This window comes from Lepus europaeus, chromosome 10 (assembly GCF_033115175.1).
Source record: "Lepus europaeus isolate LE1 chromosome 10, mLepTim1.pri, whole genome shotgun sequence".
NCBI classification, from domain to species: Eukaryota; Metazoa; Chordata; class Mammalia; order Lagomorpha; family Leporidae; genus Lepus; species Lepus europaeus.
In genome coordinates, this window is record NC_084836.1 from 7394552 (window position 1) to 7413475 (window position 18924).

Below are 18924 nucleotides of genomic sequence, written 5' to 3' on the forward strand. Positions count from 1 at the left end.
CTTAAACAACAGAGCTTGTGGGGATGGAGGTGGGGGTGAATCTTACCTTTGGTTTTTTGTTCCGTGACCTACAAAATAAACAGACATAAGTAAATGAGATTTGCTTTGCATTCAGTGCCTACATTATAAGATTATTCTCATTCTGAAAAGTCATGTAATTCAAGCCATCAGATACACAGGCATAGTGAAAATCCAGAAAAAAGCAGCTAGGAGTCAGCTGAGACATCCTTATCAAGAGTATGGCCGTACGTCCAGCTACAACTTACATGACCACCACTGGGGAGAATTCTAAAAATAATTTTTAAAGGTTTTAAAGCATTCAATACTCATTCAATGATGAAGTCCTATACTGGGAATGGTGTTTGCCATTTTGATTACTGTGAGTAGAAAAAATCAAATGGATGTGGTCCAGAAACTAAATTAGCCACTGAAATAAACAGACCAAAAAAATCCCTTGTAAGTATAGACTCAAAGCCACAGTCTCAAATATGAAAACCAAAACCTCGGGGCCCATCCTGACAGGCAAGACAGGCTGTGTGGTAGGGAAAGCAGGGCTCAGAATCGAGTCTTGCCACTTCCCGACAGCAAGGGCTCGGTTTTCTGTTATCTGCTGAATGGCAAAAGTAACATCATCTCCCTGCAAGACAGTGTAAGGACCGCACCATACAGTGCTTGTGAATGCTCAATACATTTTGCTGTTATTATCAAAGTTTATGCAAAGTAGACGAAGTACAGCAGTAACATGGAAATAGGCAAATCTCAAGCAAAGAGTGCCTTGTTAAGAGTTCTTTCTACAGATACTAAACATCTGTGGAAGCGACCAACCTGACAGGTTTTCAGGCTGAATACAACAATGGGTTTTTAGTTTGGAAACAGCAATTAGGAGCCACCTGCATGAGGGGAACACATGCCCTGTAACTTAAGCACAAACTTCACAGGCCATGCGAGAGCGAGCAGGCCAGAATTCCATTTCATTACTGAGATCATGGATGACTCTGGCTCTCTCTTCCCAGCTGCAAGTCTTCTGAAGCATTTTTTATACTGGTAATCCGACTTCTACAGTGTATAACTGTTCTAATTTTAAAGATGAACAGTACAAGCCTCTTCAGAAGCAGTGATCTGGTTGTCTGTGGCCGGAAGCCACGCTAGGTGGTGTAGGGTCATTTGGGAGGCTGTTTCTGTAGCCCACCAGCCTGCCTTGAAGAGAACCCCAGCACAGCACAGCCCCGCTCTGAGCCTGACTCCAACGATCTGCCTATGTGACTTCCTAGGGTGGCCCTCACATTCCCACATGACAGGACGAGCAAACAGTGCAGCCTGAATCTGTGGAATTCATTATCATAAAATGAACATGTTTCCTGGTTCTAGCTGCTGTACGTTGCAATCCTACCAAAAACGCTGTGAGACGAGTGTAATTCTTCCAGAGCCCCATTTCCCAAAGGATGACACCAGTTCCTTAAGGTAACTGAGGTTTTATACCATTGCTAACATTTCTTAGAATGCCGTTTTGAAGAGCAGTTAAATGGAAGTTATTTCCTTCCCCAGCTGTAAGCAACGAACCCAAATGATGTCCAATATGTCCCACAGTGTGGGCTCTGTCAACAAAGAGCCGTGCCCTAGATGGGGGGAGACTGAATTATCAAAGCGTGGGCTCTGCTGACACCAAACAACGTTCTTCCTCCTTCTCCCGGAGGTGAATGGAGTCTTTCTTTGACACCTCTTCTCATGAAGGAAATCTGACAGTTGACTCAGGGATGGCTCTAGAAAGAGCAAACCACCATCACCACTGAACACAGCAGGACAAGTTCGTGGCTGATTTCTGTGTGGAAGTAATTCAATTTTAGTTTAAGTAACAGTTTTCCCAGAAAATTACATCACTGTCTTTTGTTCTTTATTCTTCATCATTCATTTATTAAATAAATGTTTTTTGAATGACTGCTCGGCACCACGCGCTTCCCAAGTTGCTGGCAATACAAACACAAAACCTGGAGAAACCCGAAGTCTGGGGAGGAAACAGGCACAGAGAGCCGGCTGTGCAGTGACGGAGTCAGCAGCGCGGAAGGCGCGGCAGCACTCCAAAAGGGCCCCACAGACGCTTGCTGACTGACTGAATGACCACACAATAGAACCTCTGGCACATTCCCTACATTTCTTTGCATCGCAGCACATTTTGTGCCTCCCAGTCGAGGCACTGTCTCAACAATAAGGCTGGAAACCACTGAGATAATCACATGGTGAGCTTTGTGCTCGCTCCTTAGACCTGCCAAATCAGAATTTAATTCTGAAATCAGGCAATGACTCAGTGTAATAAAATGATATCAAAGGCCATGCCTCGGTCGTGTCAGCCTAGACTGTCAGCTGACATAGAACACCTCTGAGCAGAAATGGCTGAATCTGTGTTGCTTATCACTTTACTTATGGTAACTTTCCTCTTTGCCATCACTTCTTGATCAGTCCTTCATGCAGATGCGAACACAATGGGGACTGTCCAGCTGCATCAACTGTTCTCTCCACATGAATAATCCTATTCACTCCTGAACACACACCCCCACCCACCCACACCCCTCACACACACCCCCACCAACCCCCCACACACACACCCACACGATCCTTCATTGTTTTTCAGAGATTTATTTGAAACACAAAGTTAGAGAGAGAGAGGGAGAGAGAAGAAAGAGAGGAGAAAGAGAGAGAAAGAGAGAGAGATGTTTCATCTGCTGGTTCACTCCCCAAATGGCCGTAATAGCCAAAGCTGGGTCAGACCGAAGCCAGGAGCCACATCCGAGTCTTCCACATGGCTAAAGGGGCCCAAGCCCTTGGGTCATCCTCTGCTGCTTTCCCAGGCACATTAGCAGGGAGCTGTATTGGAAGTAGAGCAGCCGGGACTCAAACAGGTACCCATATGGGATGCCGGCCTCATAGGCTGAGGTTTGATCTACTACCCCAAAACGCCAGCCTAACCGTGCTTCATTTTAAATCACTTTTCTGTCAGAATAATCTAGTGAGTTTGTAGATGTGTGTGTGTGTGTTTCTCTATGTGTATGTGTATCTCTCTCTCTCTCTCACACACACACACATACACATCAAATATTTACCTATTTGAAAGAGAGAGAGAGGGAGAAGCAGAAAGAAAAAGAGATCTACCATCCACTGGCTCACTCCCAAAATGACTGCAATGGTTGGGGCCAGGCCAAGTCAAAGACAGGAGCCAGGAACTCCATCCAAGTCTACCAATGTGTGGCAAGGACCCAAGTACTTGGGCCATCTTCTCCTGCCTTCCAGGAGCATTAGAAGGGAGCTGGATCATAAGTGGAGCAGCCAGCACTTGAACAGCTCTCCAAATGGGATGCCAGCACTGCAAAGAACGGCCTAAACTGCTGCACCACAATGCCAGCCCCTACAGATACATATTTCACTATTTTAGATATTGATATTTTTAGTTCAACAGAAAGCAGTTGGGGCAGGAGTTTGACACAGTGATGAGCTTCGGAGTCTGAGTGCTGGCTCCATCCTCCATTCCAGCTTCCCACTAATGCATCCTGGGAGGCAGCAGATCATGGCTCAAGTACTTGCTTCCCTCCCACCCACACGGCAGACCTGTGGCTCCTGGCTGCAGCCTGGTCCAGCTGTGGCTGCTGTGGGCATCTCAGGGGTGAACCAGGGGATGGAGGTTTCTCTGCTTCCCTGCCTTTCAAATAAATGTTTTTTTTTTTTTTAAAACTTAAGTTTAAAAAAAAAGAACACACAAAACACTGTTATCTGTGTTGAGTGCAGGTGGAATGTATACTGTCTGAAATAATCACTCTATTTGTTATTCTCTTGTTAGCAGTCTTTGCTCAGGGTTCCTGGTGTGTGGCCTAGTAACCATCCACTCCACAGACTGCAAAATCCAGTGTTTGTGCTACCGCAGTAGATGAAACGTCTGAGCGCCCTGAAGGAAAGAAACCTTTCACTGGGGTTCAGTATCACATGACTCTACTTGGGGGATTCCGAGTGTGAAGGGCCCACAGACAAGAGTCCAGAGGTCACAGGGTCGAGGCCACCAATGCCCCATGGCAGCCTCAGGGACAGTAGACGTGGCTGTGACGCCTGGAGAAGTTAAAAAAAAAAAAAACCCTCTGGGTTTTTATCTGGCTTCTTAATTCAGAGTCTTTATGACTCCAGAATTTTAGACAATTCAAGTTAGGATGAAAAGCTGCACGTGAGAAGCAGGTACAGCCGAGATGTGACGAGGAACAAACCACTATTAACAGAAACAGAACCACGACCGGAAACAGACAGAATCTTAAAGAGTACTATGGCCTATTACAGCACCAAATAATGATGAATGTTCCTTTTAATTAAGTCACAAAGAAAAGATAAAATTCTGTTCCTATGCTTAAGATGGCACAGTTTTAAGTAATCCAATTCAGAAAATATTCCCAGGATTTTCTTTGTGCTGGTACTCAGATATGATTTATTTCAGTATGAGAAACGCTGCATTGGAAATGCTTCCAGAGCCTCTGCCCCTTACCTGGCTCATGTTCAACTGCACTGACTCTCAGTCTACACTTCCTGCTGAGCTCCTGGCACCACAGCAGGGAGGCGCTGCTTCCCAGGTGCTTCAGGTAGTGGGAAGAACCATTAGCCAATGCTCAAAGCAATCTCCTTGCCTCCAAAAAAGGTTCACAGGCAGCCCTGCTGAGCCCGGCCACATCAAAGGAAAGGTGAGGTGAGGGAAAGAGGCCAGAGCAAACCAGGGCCAGGGCAGAGGGCATGCTGAAGCGAGGGGCGGGGCCTCTAGCCACTCCGACAAACAGCTCAACTGAGACCTGACTGCTGACAGCTGTCAACCCTGTCACTTTTTCTTTTAGCATTTCTCCTTTTTCTCTAAGCAAATCCCTCAAAGCTGTACAATGACATAACCCTGAAAGCACTCGTAGACCCGCTAGATCCTTCCTGAGGGGCTCCACACGCAATCATTAAAACGCACGCGCACCTAACCAACAATGGGCAGGCCAAAAAGGACACCAGGATAACAAGTTTTGGAAAGTTATTCTATAAACTTGCTTAAGAAAATGGAGATTCAGAGGCAGGTGTTTGGCATAGTAGTTAAGATGCCACTTGGGAAGCCTGCAACCCGTATGGAAGTCTCTGGGTTTCAGTCCAGGCTCTGTTTTTTAACCAGCTTCGCTTTAATATATACTCTGGGAGGCAGTGGGTGATGAATCACGTTCTTGGGTTCCTGACACCCATGTGGGAGACTCAGACTGAGTTCCTGGTACCTCCTTTCAGCCTGGCCAAGCCCTGGCTGATGTGGGCATTTGGAGAGTGAATCAACTGATGCAGAACCTGTCTGTTGGAAGGAAGGAAGGCAAGGAGGGAGGGAGGGAGGGAGGAGAGAGGAGAGAGGAGAGGGAAGAGGGAAGAGGGAAGAGGGTAGACAAGAGAGGGAGGGGAGGAGAAGGGGGGAGGGGAGGGGAAGAGAAGGGGGGAGGGGAGGGAAGGAAGGGGGAGGGGAGGGGAGGGAAGGAAGGGGGAGGGGAGGGAGATGCCTGGAGAGGGGGAAGAAGGAGTGGAAAAGAGGAAGGAAGGATCCACAGATGGGAGGGAGCAAAGGAGGAATGGAAGAAGGGAGGGAGGAGGGAAGAGAGATGGAGATTCGATTATTATACAAACAAGGAAATAGGACAATAATTGTGAGTCACATCACTCTCTTGCCTTTGTCAATACCGTTTACTGTTGTTATCCTAAAATCAGCTGTGACATTATCCGACATCTACCTTGTGGTACAAATGCAAGCCTTGAATTTTCTCCCAATTTGAGTCTTAAAACTCTTAAATAGGCTGGCACCACGGCTCACTAGGCTAATCCTCCGCCTGCGGCACCGGCACCCCAGGTTCAAGTCCCGGTCGGGGCGTCGGGTACTAGTCCCGGGTTGCTCCTCTTCCAGGCCAGCTCTCTGCTGTGGCCCAGGAGGGCAGTGGAGGATGGCTCAAGTGCTTGGGCCCTGCACCCGCACGGGAGACCAGGAGGAAGCACCTGGCTCCTGGCTTCGGATTGGTGTGGCACGCCGGCCATGGCGGCCATTTGGGGAGTGAACCAACGGAAGGAAGACCTTTCTCTCTGTCTCTCTCTCTCACTGTCTAACTCTGCCTGTCAAAAAATTAATAAATAAATCTTTTTTTGCTTGTTAAAACAAACAAACAAACAAACAAACGAACAACAACAAAAACACTCTTAGATAAATGTCTCAAGCAGTATTACTGAGAGGTCAGGTGTCCAGACCAGACAGCTACTTATTCTGGATGCTCGGCAGCCCTGAAGACAGATCTGATGGATTAAAACCTACCTTCTGAGTGGCTTCTTTTTTCTTCTTATCCTCTTTCTTCCTTTTCTTGTCTTCCATTAACTGTTCTTCCCTTTCTTGCTCCTTCTCTCTGTTAAGGCAATGTCACACCAGAAGGTTAGGCATGCATCCTCACAACCCTTTCTGTAGCCAAGGAAACGCTTGTAAGGCATCTGCCAGGCAACAGCTCCTCGCCGTGACCGAGCAGGACACTCGGCGTTACTTGCCGCATCTGGTATAGTTTATCATTCCTCTTATAAAGGATTAATCTATTTCCACACAGCAAAAGACCTGACTTGAATATGACAATATCCATTGGCTTCTCAATATTTCTCACAAACAACCTATTAGAGGTCAATGGTGGTGCACAGCTATGTGTCATAATTTATGTGTCCCTGTGATACCTTCAGGGTCGTGTACCTGGGAAAGTAGCAGAGGATGGCCAAGTACACTTGGGCCCCTGCACCCTGGTGGGAGATCCAGATAAAGTTCCTGGCTTTGGCGTGGCCCAGCCCTAACCCTTGTAGCCATTTGGGGAGTGAACCAGTGGATGGAAGATCTCCCTGTCTCTCCCTTTCTCTCCATATTCTGTGTTTCAAGTAAATAAACAGATCTTAAAAAGAAAAAAGAGAGATAAACTGTTGTTGAAATCCACACCTAGTTTTTTCATAATATGTACTTTTCATGAACTTCTTTGAAAACAATAATATGCATAGATTTAAACAAAAAATTTTTTTTGCAACAAAATAAACTTATCCTTTAATTCACTTTTCCACAGACTTTTTGGAGTATCCTTTGAGCAACCACTGGATGTTAACAACTTCAAGGCTCAGGTAAGAAACCCCAAACTCAGTCCTCACTGAATTTCAGAATTGCAAGGCCAATCAGTGATGGAGCCCCCCGTTCCCCAGAATGCTGGGCAGATACTGCCTGTGGTACTTAGAGGTGTTTTTTTTTTTTTTTTTAATTTATTTTATTTTATTTTTTGACAGGCAGAGTGGACAGTGAGAGATACAGAGAGAAAGGTCTTCCTTTTGCCGTTGGTTCACCCTCCAATGGCCTGCCGCGGTAGCGCGCTGTGGCCGGCGCACCGCGCTGATCCGATGGCAGGAGCCAGGTGCTTCTCCTGGTCTCCCATGGGGTACAGGGCCCAAGCACTTGGGCCATCCTCCACTGTACTCCCTGGCCACAGCAGAGAGCTGGCCTGGAAGAGGGGCAACCGGGACAGGATCGGTGCCCCGACCAGGACTAGAACCCGGTGTGCCGGCGCCGCAAGGCGGAGGATTAGCCTAGTGAGCCGCGGCGCCTGCCTTTTTTTTTTTTTTTTTAACATTTATTTATTTACTTGGAAGGCAGAGTGAGAGGGAGAAAAGGAGAGACAGAGAGATCTTCCATCCACCAGTTTACTCCCCAGTTGCCTGTAACAGCCAGGGCTGGGCCAGGCCAAAGCCAAGAATTCCATGAGGGCTCCCACAGGGGTGGCAAGGACCCAAGTATGTGAGGCCATTATCTGCTCCCTCTGAGGCACATTAGTAGGAAGCTAGACCAGAAGCAAAGAGTAACCGGGGCTCAAACCAGGCCCCCTGATATGGAATATGGATGACCCAGGCAGCAGTTTAACCCACGGTGTACAATGCCTGCCCTCATTTTAGGGGGCCCAGCACATCAAATCATGATTCTACAGGTATCGCCTAGAATAAGGTCAAATTAATTAAGTTAAATAACAAAGTTATGCAAATAACAGATATGCAAACAGGGCAAAAACCACCAAGATGGTTCCTGAAGGTGCTAAGTTTGGCAAGTGGAGATGTAGTTCAAAACCCTCAGTTTGCACAGAAGTAACTTTGAACCAAAACCAAGGTTGGCTCTCAGGCATGTGTACTTAATATTGTATTTACAGAGAGTAAGATTTTTTTTTTTTTGACAGGCAGAGTGGACAGTGAGAGAGAGAGACAGAGAGAAAGGTCTTCCTTTGCCGTTGGTTCACCCTCCAATGGCCGCTGCGGCCAGTGCACTGTGGCCAGTGCACCACGCTGATCCGAAGGCAGGAGCCAGGTGCTTATCCTGGTCTCCCATGCGGGTGCAGGGCCCAAGCACTTGGGCCATCCTCCACTGCCTTCCCGGGCCACAGCAGAGAGCTGGCCTGGAAGAGGGGCAACTGGGACAGAATCCGGCGCCCCGACCGGGACTAGAACCTGGTGTGCCCGCGCCGCTAGGCGGAGGATTAGCCTGTTGAGCCACGGCGCCGGCCAAGAGAGTAAGATTTTTTTAATTGCTTTAGCTACATGTTGTCAATGACTTTGTCCACAATCACAAAGATTGGCCTTTCTCCTTCTACCGCTCTGGGTATAAATAAATATACAAAATATACAAAGTTTACATTCTTAAAGTAACCTGCATGAAAACTTTATGAATACAATCAGGGGAAGATTTTACTTAATATTTGATGCTGGAGTCAGATTCTATATGTGTACATCAAAGTGTGAAACTCTTGTACCACTTTATGGAAGTGACCCGGGGCTGGTGTTGTGGCGAAGTGGATAAAGCCGTGCTGCCTGAGATGCCGACATCCCATATGGGCACTATTCCCCTTCGAGTTCCAGCTGTTCTACTTCTAATCCAGCTCCCTGCTAAAGTGCCTGGGGAAGCAGTAGAGGATGGCCTAAGGGCTTGGGCTTCCACACTACCTGGGAGACCAGGAAGCTGCTCCTGGCTCTAGCCTGGCCCAGCCCCAGCTGTTGTGGCCTTTTAGGGAGTAAACCAGCAGATGGAAGACCTTTCTCTCTTTCCCTTTCTCTAACTCTGCCTTTCAAATAAGTAAAATATATCTTTAAAAAAAATGACCTTAGAAAACTGGCAGTATGGGCGCTGCCCACCTGAGATGTCTGCTTCCACATCCTGTTACATTCCACTCTGAGAGTCTCTTTCTTCCTCTGGCTTCAGGCTGGGGTTCCTCATGTCCATGTTACTGATATTTGGTTTCCACATTTTATAGTAAAAACAGCTACAGTAAAGAAGCAACCACAACCTGAATTTCTCTCCTACTTAAATGTTTAGTGCATTGGAAAAGCATTAAGTTGCCACTTTTTCACAAATCTAAAATTATTCTGAAATCAAAAGTTTATTTGAAAAAATGCAATGTAAAAAAAAAGGCTGCAAGTTTTTCCTGAGACACATTCTTAAAAAATAACTAACCTATTCAAGTATTTTTCCTATAAACAGGTAATTCAAGGAAGAGACTGAAATTCATGCTCACTAGAAGGGGATTTATTTCCAAAACAAATATTTTTCAAAGCTTTCCAGGAGACAGGCTGTGCTTTCACCCTGACTTTTTGCCACGCATCCTGGTAGAGTGCAGCCTTCCCTTCCAATTTCACCTCCTTAGAAGAATCTGTTTTGCCAACTCGACTTACAAACCTGCTATGAATCCACGAATCCCACAGTGCAGGATTCGGCTTTCTTCTGGCTCAGCATCTGGGGAGCTTTACCAGGCCCTGTGCTGAGTCATAGCCCACACACAGGAAGGAGGGCATCCCTGCAGGAGCTGACGGACGCTGGCGACCAATCAATAAGTAAGAACCCAACGACAAGAGACAGATTTCTCACTGTTGAAAACAGGAGCTACCAAAAATGCAAATAAGCCCTGTGGGGTTGGGTCCAAATTAGTTATTGGCATGAACCCATGGCTTTCAATAATGTAGACGGCTATCACACTGAACACAGATGTCACCTTGCCTGCAGATTTCTGGGAGCATGTGTTTCTTCACGCACACACACACCTAGCTCCATCACCGCAATGTTGAGATGGCAGTGAACACGCGGCACCCAGGCTGGTGGCCTCTAAATATTAATCTTTAATAAAAGAATTGAGTTTTTTGGAAAGAGCGCTAATTCTATGGCTAGGGCGAGGGAAGTTCAAGATGGAACTAGACTATATATTTGTCAAAAAGCAGGAAGTGCTCAAAGAATGACTAGACCATGTTAAATAGTCGCAGAGGACAAGTCAGAAGGGGCTCCTACAAGACAAATCTGGGACAAGATGAGCATCACAATGAATGACAGTAAGAGATGGCAAGCCACTATAGAACACAGAGAAATACGAATTGACGCAGAGAGAATAAACAAAGTGATGAGGAACAGAATATCCACAACTTCCAAGTATCTCCCATAAAACACTTCTTAATCAGAAAGGGGGAAACAGTCATACCAAGGAGAAGCCTGGCAGACACTATCTTAATCACCTAGGGCCCAAACTGAAACCGTGAGTTAGCTGGGGTGATGCTGTGGCACCACGTCTGCCACATGCTTTTCAAACATGTGTGACCCAGCTATCACCAGGAGGAAATGCCGCGTGGCTCTCTGCCGAGGGGCACTCTACAGGGCGACAGGGCAGTGGGTGTGCCGTCACCAAGGACATGCCAGGCAAGGAAAGACTGAGGCACTGTCCCACACAGGAATGAGACCAGAGAGACCCAGCACACTTTCCCTACTGGGGCGAGTGTCCCCCTTGAGGGGCTGCGAGCCAATGGCAGAAGTGGGTCAGTGTTGCTGCCCCCACCCCACCCGGCGCACGGCCCCCTGCGGTTCCACAGGAATGTTCTTCTTTGTCAGAAAGACACTGTAAAGGGTTGTGGGAAGGGCTGCTGGCAAAGAGCCGTGGGTCAGCAGTTTATTCTCAAATGATTCAAAGGCTTTTAAAAATCATACAAGTCCAAACTCTGTAAATTCGAGATTGTTTCCAAAAAGAAAACAAAATCCAAACAAAAACCACAAAATGATTGCCCTGGCAGCACCCCGGATCAAATCCCAGAGAACTCTCGAGGGATTCCACCACGTGGCACTAGTGTTGAAAACGGCTGTTCTGAGTTCTTGTTTAAATTTATACTTTATAATATCATTACCTGGCTTCCACCTCAAAAATTGCATCTCCCATACAGCGCCCAAATACAAACACAAGGAGTGGGTCCCGTTCTGCCATCACCTGCTCATGAGAAGGGCATGAGAACTCACTCCCATCCTCCCTCCCTCTTCTCCCAAATCACCACGCAGTTCAGCCAACACGTCTGCTTAGTGTTTACTGAGGGTCTACCATGTGCCAGCAACACCATGGGCATCCACACTTCCTTGTCTGTGAAGACTTCCACGTGAGTGACCTGTAGGCACGTGTGGAATATGGAGCCCCTCAGACTCTCAAAACGCTCCAGACCTCCCAGTCACAGCCCAAACCCATCTCCTTCACTGATGGGGGCGTGCTGTACCAAGCAAGGTTCTTTGTGTGTGTCCCAACAGGTGATGTTAGGGAGCCCTCGCCCAGGAGCTGGGATTTAACACCAGGCACCAGCACTGGCCTCTGCAGTGGACAAGTCTGTTATCACTTCGGCTTCTTCTTGTCGGTCCTGGGGGAACAGGTGCTGTGTGGGTGAGCAAAGGATACAGCAAGTGCAAACACAGCAATCTAAAACAAACACAGGATGGTAGAACGCCAGAGGACTCTCACAAACCTCCAGGTGAAGGAAGACCCCAATGGCATGTTCTTTGCTTTTCACAGGATCCATCAGTGGAGAGAAGCCGAAGTGATCTTTTTCAGGATGGGCACTATTCGAGAGGAAAGGAAGGTGCCCGTCCTTCCACGGAGCTGAGGCACGGCAGTCCCCTCCTGCTCTGCATGCAGGCTCAGAACACTCAGGAGCCCAGGCTGATGTTCCTGAAGGGTGACGCCACTCCAGAGCCCCGCCCTGCAGTGCCAGGCTGTGTGGGTAAGCTATGAGCAGCAGCAACTGTGCCACAAACCCCAGCGCAGGCTCTGGCAGCCACTGGCAGCCACACGACATCCCCTTTGTCATCAACCATTTTGCATGTCAGCCATAAAAGCCAGCCTCCTTGTTATTTATTTCTTTTGAAAGGCATAGACACACATATACACAGATGGCCAAAGATCTGCTCACTGCTTCACTTCCCAAATGCCCACAACCACCAGGGCTGGGCCAGGGTGAAGCCAGCAGCCAGGAACTTAATCCAAGTCTCCCACATGGGTGGCAGGGGCCTAAGCACTTGCATCATTAACTGCTCCCTCTCAGGGTGCGCATTAGCAGGAAGCTAGAATCAAAGAGGAGCTGGACTCAAATCCTGGCACTCAGAAATGGGATGCAGGTGTGCCAGGCACCCAAATGCCCGCCCCTCCATCCTCCTGTTAGCTGCACAGCACACACTGCCCACCATCAAGTCCTGGCTCAAGGTCCACTTGCTTCCATGAATCCTTCCCTAAGAACTCCAATTCCAAAGAAATTTGCCATATTCCATGCACCCTGTAACTATGGTCCATGCCTCCCGGGCCGCCCTCAAGGCAGATGCAATCAATCAGTCATCGCAGCACCAGAGCAGGTGAAATGGCTTCTGGAGCCTGCTGCTTTTACAGGAGCAGAGCCTGCCCTGGGTGCTCGGCTGTGTTCTCCCTGCCATCTTCCAGGGTGCCCAGGAACAGACTGAATCCTCTAATAAACATTGACTGTCACTCCACATGACCCAGATGCTGCCCTAAGCCCTGAGGGTAAGGCAGAAACAAAACCAAGCTGCAGGTCACAGAAGATTCACTTTTTAGTGAATGAGACAGCAACAAACAAGAGAGAGAACGAAATGTATGTTCAGGTGGCAACAGTGCCCCCGAGGGGACAGGCAGAGCGAACAGAGGGAGAGGGCACTTTGCACGTTATGGCTAGGAAAGGCCTCTCTGACCATGTGGTTTCCTGGAGAACACTCCAGACAGAGGGAACAAGTGGAAAGGAGAAAGACGCTGTGACTGAGGAAGGGCAAGGTGGACGCAGCGCAGGGGACATGGCAGGCAGAGGATAGAGAGTGGCACGCATCGTGAACTCAGAAAACTGCCTTCAGTCAAAAGACCCGCGCTCTCACTCCAGGTGTTGACTCCGTGAGACTGACGGCTTCTGTACTCACCAGGCGTCAGCACGCACTCTTCCAGTGCGCCCAGCACACTGTGGGACTCGGGGACCAACCTTACTCTTCTTGTCTGTGTGCTTGGCACACAGGAACACAGAATGGCCTCCAAACAAATGTTAGTGAAAAGCACAACTCAAGAGCGAGCCAGACTATACACCTCCCGAGGGAGATGTGGTTCAGGAAAGGGTAACAACAGACATCTAACACACATACTCAGGCAGAACAGTGGGCAAAAGACAGTCCCTACCCTCGGGGCAGACAGCCCACAATGGCAGGAAATCATGACAAACGTTATACAGAGAGTAAAGCTGGGAGTGGGCGTTTTGCCTAGTAGTTAAGAAGCCCATTTCAGGGGCCAATCTGTGGTGCAGCAAGTTAACCGCCATCTGCAGTACCAGCACCCAATATGGGTGCCACTTCAAGTCCCAGAGGCTCTACTTCAGATCCAGCTCCCTGCTAACATGCCTGGGAAACCAGCAGAGGACAGCCCAAGTGCTTGGGGCCCTTCAGCCATGCAGGAGACCCAGAAGAAGCGCTTGGCTCTTGGCTTTGGCTTGGCCCACCCTGGTGGTTGCAGCCATTTGGAGAGTGAAACAGAGAATGGAAGATCTCTTTCCCTCTCTGTCTCTTCCTGTCTCTCTGTAATTCTGACTTTCAAATAAGTAAATAAATCTTCAAGAAAACAAACAAACAAAAAAGATGCCCAAATCCCATACTGTAATACTTCAGCTCCATTTGTAGCTCTGGCTCCTGACTACAGCTTTCAAGTAACTGGAGTCATGTCACCCACATAGGAGACCTGGATTGAGTTCCAGGTTCCCACTCATCCCAGCCTAAGCTGTTGTAAGCATTTGGGAATTTGGGAACTCTTCTCTATTTATCTCCCTACCTCTAAAATAAATTTCAAAAAAGAAAGCTGGATTCCATTGCACAGTAGTGTTGAGTACTATAATAATGTACTGTATATTTTGCTTCCAAAAAAAAAAAAAAGAAAAAAACCCAAAGGCTTGAAGAAAGAATTTTGAATGAAGAAGTGATAAATGCTTGAGATGATAAATGTTTACCCTAACTAGGCATACATAACATACTCATATATGGAAATATCGAGTGGTACATATAAATATGCACAAGTTCTATATGTCAGGTAAAATTGTTATAAAAATTTAAAAGAGTAGAGCTGGTTGTGGTACAGCAGGTAAAGCTGCCACCTGTGGCACTGGCATCCCATGTGGGTGTGGGTTCATCCCATTCATGGCCCAGCTGCTCCACTTCCAATCCAACTCCCTGCTAATGTCCTGGGGAAACCAGCAGAAGATAGCTCCGGTTCTTAAGCCCCTGCCACCCACTTGGGAAATCCGGACAAAGCTCCTGGCTTTGGCCTGGCCCAGCCCTGGCCACTGTGGCCATCTGGGGAGTGAACCAGTGGATGGAAGGTCTCTGTCTCTCCCTCTCTCTCCATAATCCTTTCTTTTCTTTTTTTAATGTATTCATTTATTTGAAAATCAGAGTTACACAGAGATAGGGAGAGACAGAGAGAGGTCTTCCATCTGCTGGTTCACTCCCTAAATGGCCACAACTGCCAGGGCTGGGCCAGGCTGAAAGCAGGAGCCAGGAGCTTCATCCAGGTCTCCCATGCTAGTAGCAGAGATCCAAGTACTTGGGCCATTTTCCAATAATTTTGCTACACCATCAGCAGGGAGCTGGATTGGAAGTAGAGCAAATTGAACTGGAGTCAGCATGCATACAGGATGCCAGTGTTGCAGGCAGTGGGTTTACCCACTATCTCACAACGTAGGACCCAACCCTAACTTTCAAATAGATAAATAAATCTATTCAAATATAAATAAATTTAAATAGATAAATAAATATCAAATAGATAAATAAATGAAATAAAATTTATTTTCTTAAGATTTATTTTTATTTATTTTGAAAGGCAGAGTTAGAGGGCGGGGTGGGGTGAGGACAGAGAGGTCTTCCATCTACTGGTTCACTCCCCAAATAGTACAACTGCCAGGGCTGGGCCAGGCCAAAGCCAAGATCCTGGAGCTTCTTCTGGATCTCCCATGTGGGTGCAGGGGCCCAAGGACTTGGGTCACCTTCTGCTGCTGTCCCAGGTACATTAGCAGGGAGCTGGATTGGAAGTGGAGCAGCCGGGACTTGAATCAGTGTCTGTATGGGATGCTGGTGCTGCAGGAGGTGGGTTAATCCACTATGCCACAGCGCCGGCCCCTGAAATAAATTTTTAAAAAGTTCTACAAATAGAACACTTTAGATTTAACAAGGAAAAAGGAAGGAAAAATAAAAACTCAGATAAGGTGCTGTCCAAGAGTGAAGGGAAGGGACACGCGAGGCGCTCACCCCTTCCGTGAGGCAGTGACGTTCAGGCAGAGACCTAAAGAAAAGAATCGTCTCTTGAAGTGGCCAGGCAGAGGGAAGAGTGAGCAGCAGGGCCCTGCCATAGGTGCGTGTGGGACAGGGACTGCCCCATCATCACGCTCCCACACGTGGAGTTTTCGGTGCTTACTCGGTGGCAGCCACGTCTGCAGCCCACAACCAGGCATCTTCCTTAAAGCTTCCCTTTGCCTCCTTCACCATCTCAGGGCCTGCCAGACGCCCTGTGCTGCACGGAGGTGCCTGCCCACCTGGGCTTTCAGTCCAACTTTTCACGCTGCTGGGTCTCGCCTCCATCTCTGCTGCACTTAGGGGAACTCTGAGGAGTGTGCAGTGGTTGTGGTGTTTGAAGGAACCAGAACCTCGGACATGTGAACTCAGCTTGTTAGAATCCAGGCGGGAGATGAACACCTTTGCACCTCCCAGAAGACACGACGAAGCATGCCTGAAGCCCGTCGTGTCAAACGTGAAGGACAGACAGGGCTGACAAGTGCACGTCCACCAGTGCCCCCCAAGGCATACGACTCTGAGAACCTCACAGCAACAAACAGCCAGGACTCAACAGGCAGGTGAGCACCTTCCTTTCCTCAAATTCAGTGTCAAAGCCTACCCTGGCTCTCCACGGTCAGTCAGCGTGGCTGCGCCTTGGGGCCTAGGGTTTGGAACCAACTCTCATCATCCAGGCAGATGTGAATGGAGCAAGTCCATCTGTGAAGAACGACGATGAGCTTCACCAAGAAAAGGAAGAGACTGCTACTACTCCAGCCACCGGGAGGCATCTCCAGGGAGCCATGCTGAGATCGGCCAACCCCGAAGGTCGCATGCTGCAAGATCCCATTGACATGCCGTTCCTGAATGACCCGGGTGGCTGTCAGAGGTGGTGAGGCGGGGAGTGAGACGGTGTGGTTCTAAAAGGAGAGGCACTGGTGTGCCCTGTGCTGATGGATTGGTCCTATACTCTGAGGGTGGTGGTGGATATGTGCCCCTACTTGTGATACAACTGTACACAATCACACACATGCACACACAGGCAAACTGGAGGAAAGGACTGCACCCATGTCCCAACCCTGGCTATGCCGCTCTCTACAGTTCCACAGGAAGTGACCACTGGGGAAACTGGGTAAAGGACACACGGGCCTCTGTGTCATTTCTTACAACTGAGTGCGACTCTACACTTACCTCAAAAATTCCAACTAAAAGAAAGAGCTTCAAACTCATCTTTTGATTCCTATTTAAAACTGTTTCAGACTTCAACTTGAAGACATTTAGTTAGTAGCTCTTTATGGAAACCACGTCAGAGTCCAGAGGAATTTTGGAAATTGTTTAGTTCTGATGTGGAGAGAAATGCATTTCCAAAAATAGTCTAGAAACTACAATTCAGTGTAACACGTTCCAACTGTTACAGTTTTACTGATCAGGTATTGCTTGTCTTATGTACAGGCAGTGAGTGGCAGACGGCCAGAGAGTATTTAATGCTGCCCTGCAATTGTTTGCCTGACAGTTTCTGCGACACAGCAGTCCCGCAAGCTGCTACTTCACTCCGTGGTGGGGCGTGCACGCCAGCTGGGTCAATGCTGATTCCAAGACCCTTGCCTGTTTCCCAGACTCCCCAACCCCTAGAGATCCCAGCCTCATTTAGGCTCTGCCAACAAGGTGTGCCTGTGTGCGGCTCTGTGGAGCATACAAGTCACTCATTTTCTCAGGAAGCAGGGCAGGGATGCCGTGGTCCTACAGCCTGCACCTGACAACGGCTGCCAACTACACAGGAAGAAGAGAAAGCTTCCTCGAGGTCACAACCCTGAGGCGGGTGCTGGGACGCACTTGCGCTCCAGCCGCTCCAGGATCCCCGAGCAGGCATCACCCCAGACCGAGAGTGAGAGACTCTACTGTTGGTACCCCAAGAACTCTGCCCAACAAGACCTAACAGGGCTTTTCAAAGCTCGGTGAATATTTCTGACTTGTACAGACATGTATTTCCTTAAAATTCATAAAACAGTAAGACAATAACTAGGTACAAACCATTACCAATCATGACCAATTAAGAATTAATGCTACCACATGCCTATTTGCAGTGAGAAAAATGAACAAAAGGAGCATAACAAAAGGAGTTAAGCAAAGTGCTCAAAGTAACTATTTAGAATGTTTTTAATTACAAAGGCACACAAAAAAGGAGAGCACGTTGGAATACATCCATTGAGGAGAAGAAATTACACAGCAGAGTCCTCCAAATATCTATGCTGGATCTGTTCTCAACATTTTTTTCATTTCCTGGATCTCATTGAGGGAATTTAATGGGATGCTAATGTAATTTGCACACGATATTAAATTAGAAGACAACGACAAACAGAGCTGGGGCAAAGAAATCATTCAGACTGAGTGGCTAACAGGAAGAAGAGTCAGGCTAAACCTAAAACTGTAAGGTTATTACATTTTTTCCACTCATTTAGAACCACAGAATTCTCCTGCCTTCAGTTGTATCATGAGACAGGAGAAAGGCAATCACCAGTGAAAAATGCATAAAGGTAGCACGGCACCTTCTGTGTGTGGTCTACCTTCCTCTCAGAGGCCATGCAAAGCAATGTTCCCCACACACTAAAACGCAGCTGCTCACTTAGCAGGAGTGAGGTGGGACCTACAAGAATGTACTCTAACAATCTCTACCTCATTTTGGGTAGCACAGGTGTAATGCACTCAGCTGTTTCTTTCCCATAAAATACAGAACTGTAGTCATTCCTCACTGAATAATAACCACATCAATAGCAAGCTTAAGTCTTGATATTCGAATTGGTGTTTCAATGCTGGGTTAGTACTATCTTTATGAAAGTAGTTAAAAAATTTATTTTATGCCGGCGCCGCGGCTCACTAGGCTAATCCTCCGCCTTGCGGCGCCGGCACACCGGGTTCTAGTCCCGGTTGGGGCACCGGTCCTGTCCCGGTTGCCCCTCTTCCAGGCCAGCTCTCTGCTGTGGCCAGGGAGTGCAGTGGAGGATGGCCCAAGTCCTTGGGCCCTGCACCCCATGGGAGGCCAGGATAAGCACCTGGCTCCTGCCACCGGATCAGCGCGGTGCGCCGGCCGCAGCGCGCTACCGCGGCGGCCATTGGAGGGTGAACCAACGGCAAAAGGAAGACCTTTCTCTCTGTCTCTCTCTCACTGTCCATTCTGCCTGTCAAAAAAAATAAATAAATAAATAAATAAAAATTTATTTTATGGCCGGCGCCGCGGCTCACTAGGCTAATCCTCCACCTGTGGT

At 48.0% G+C, this 18924-nt stretch overlaps 1 protein-coding gene across 4 annotated transcripts in view; it reads right to left on the reverse strand.

Moving 5' to 3' along the window:
• Positions 1-18924, reverse strand: part of TNRC6B (trinucleotide repeat containing adaptor 6B) — a 295987-nt gene that overhangs the window by 73327 nt on the left and 203736 nt on the right. For all 4 annotated transcript variants that reach the window (XM_062202813.1, XM_062202815.1, XM_062202814.1 and 1 more), the window contains 2 exons: positions 6332-6419; positions 47-68 (listed from right to left, as the gene is read on the reverse strand). In XM_062202813.1, the coding sequence (XP_062058797.1) occupies positions 47-68; positions 6332-6419 (110 nt within the window). The remainder of the gene's footprint in view (positions 1-46; positions 69-6331; positions 6420-18924) is intronic.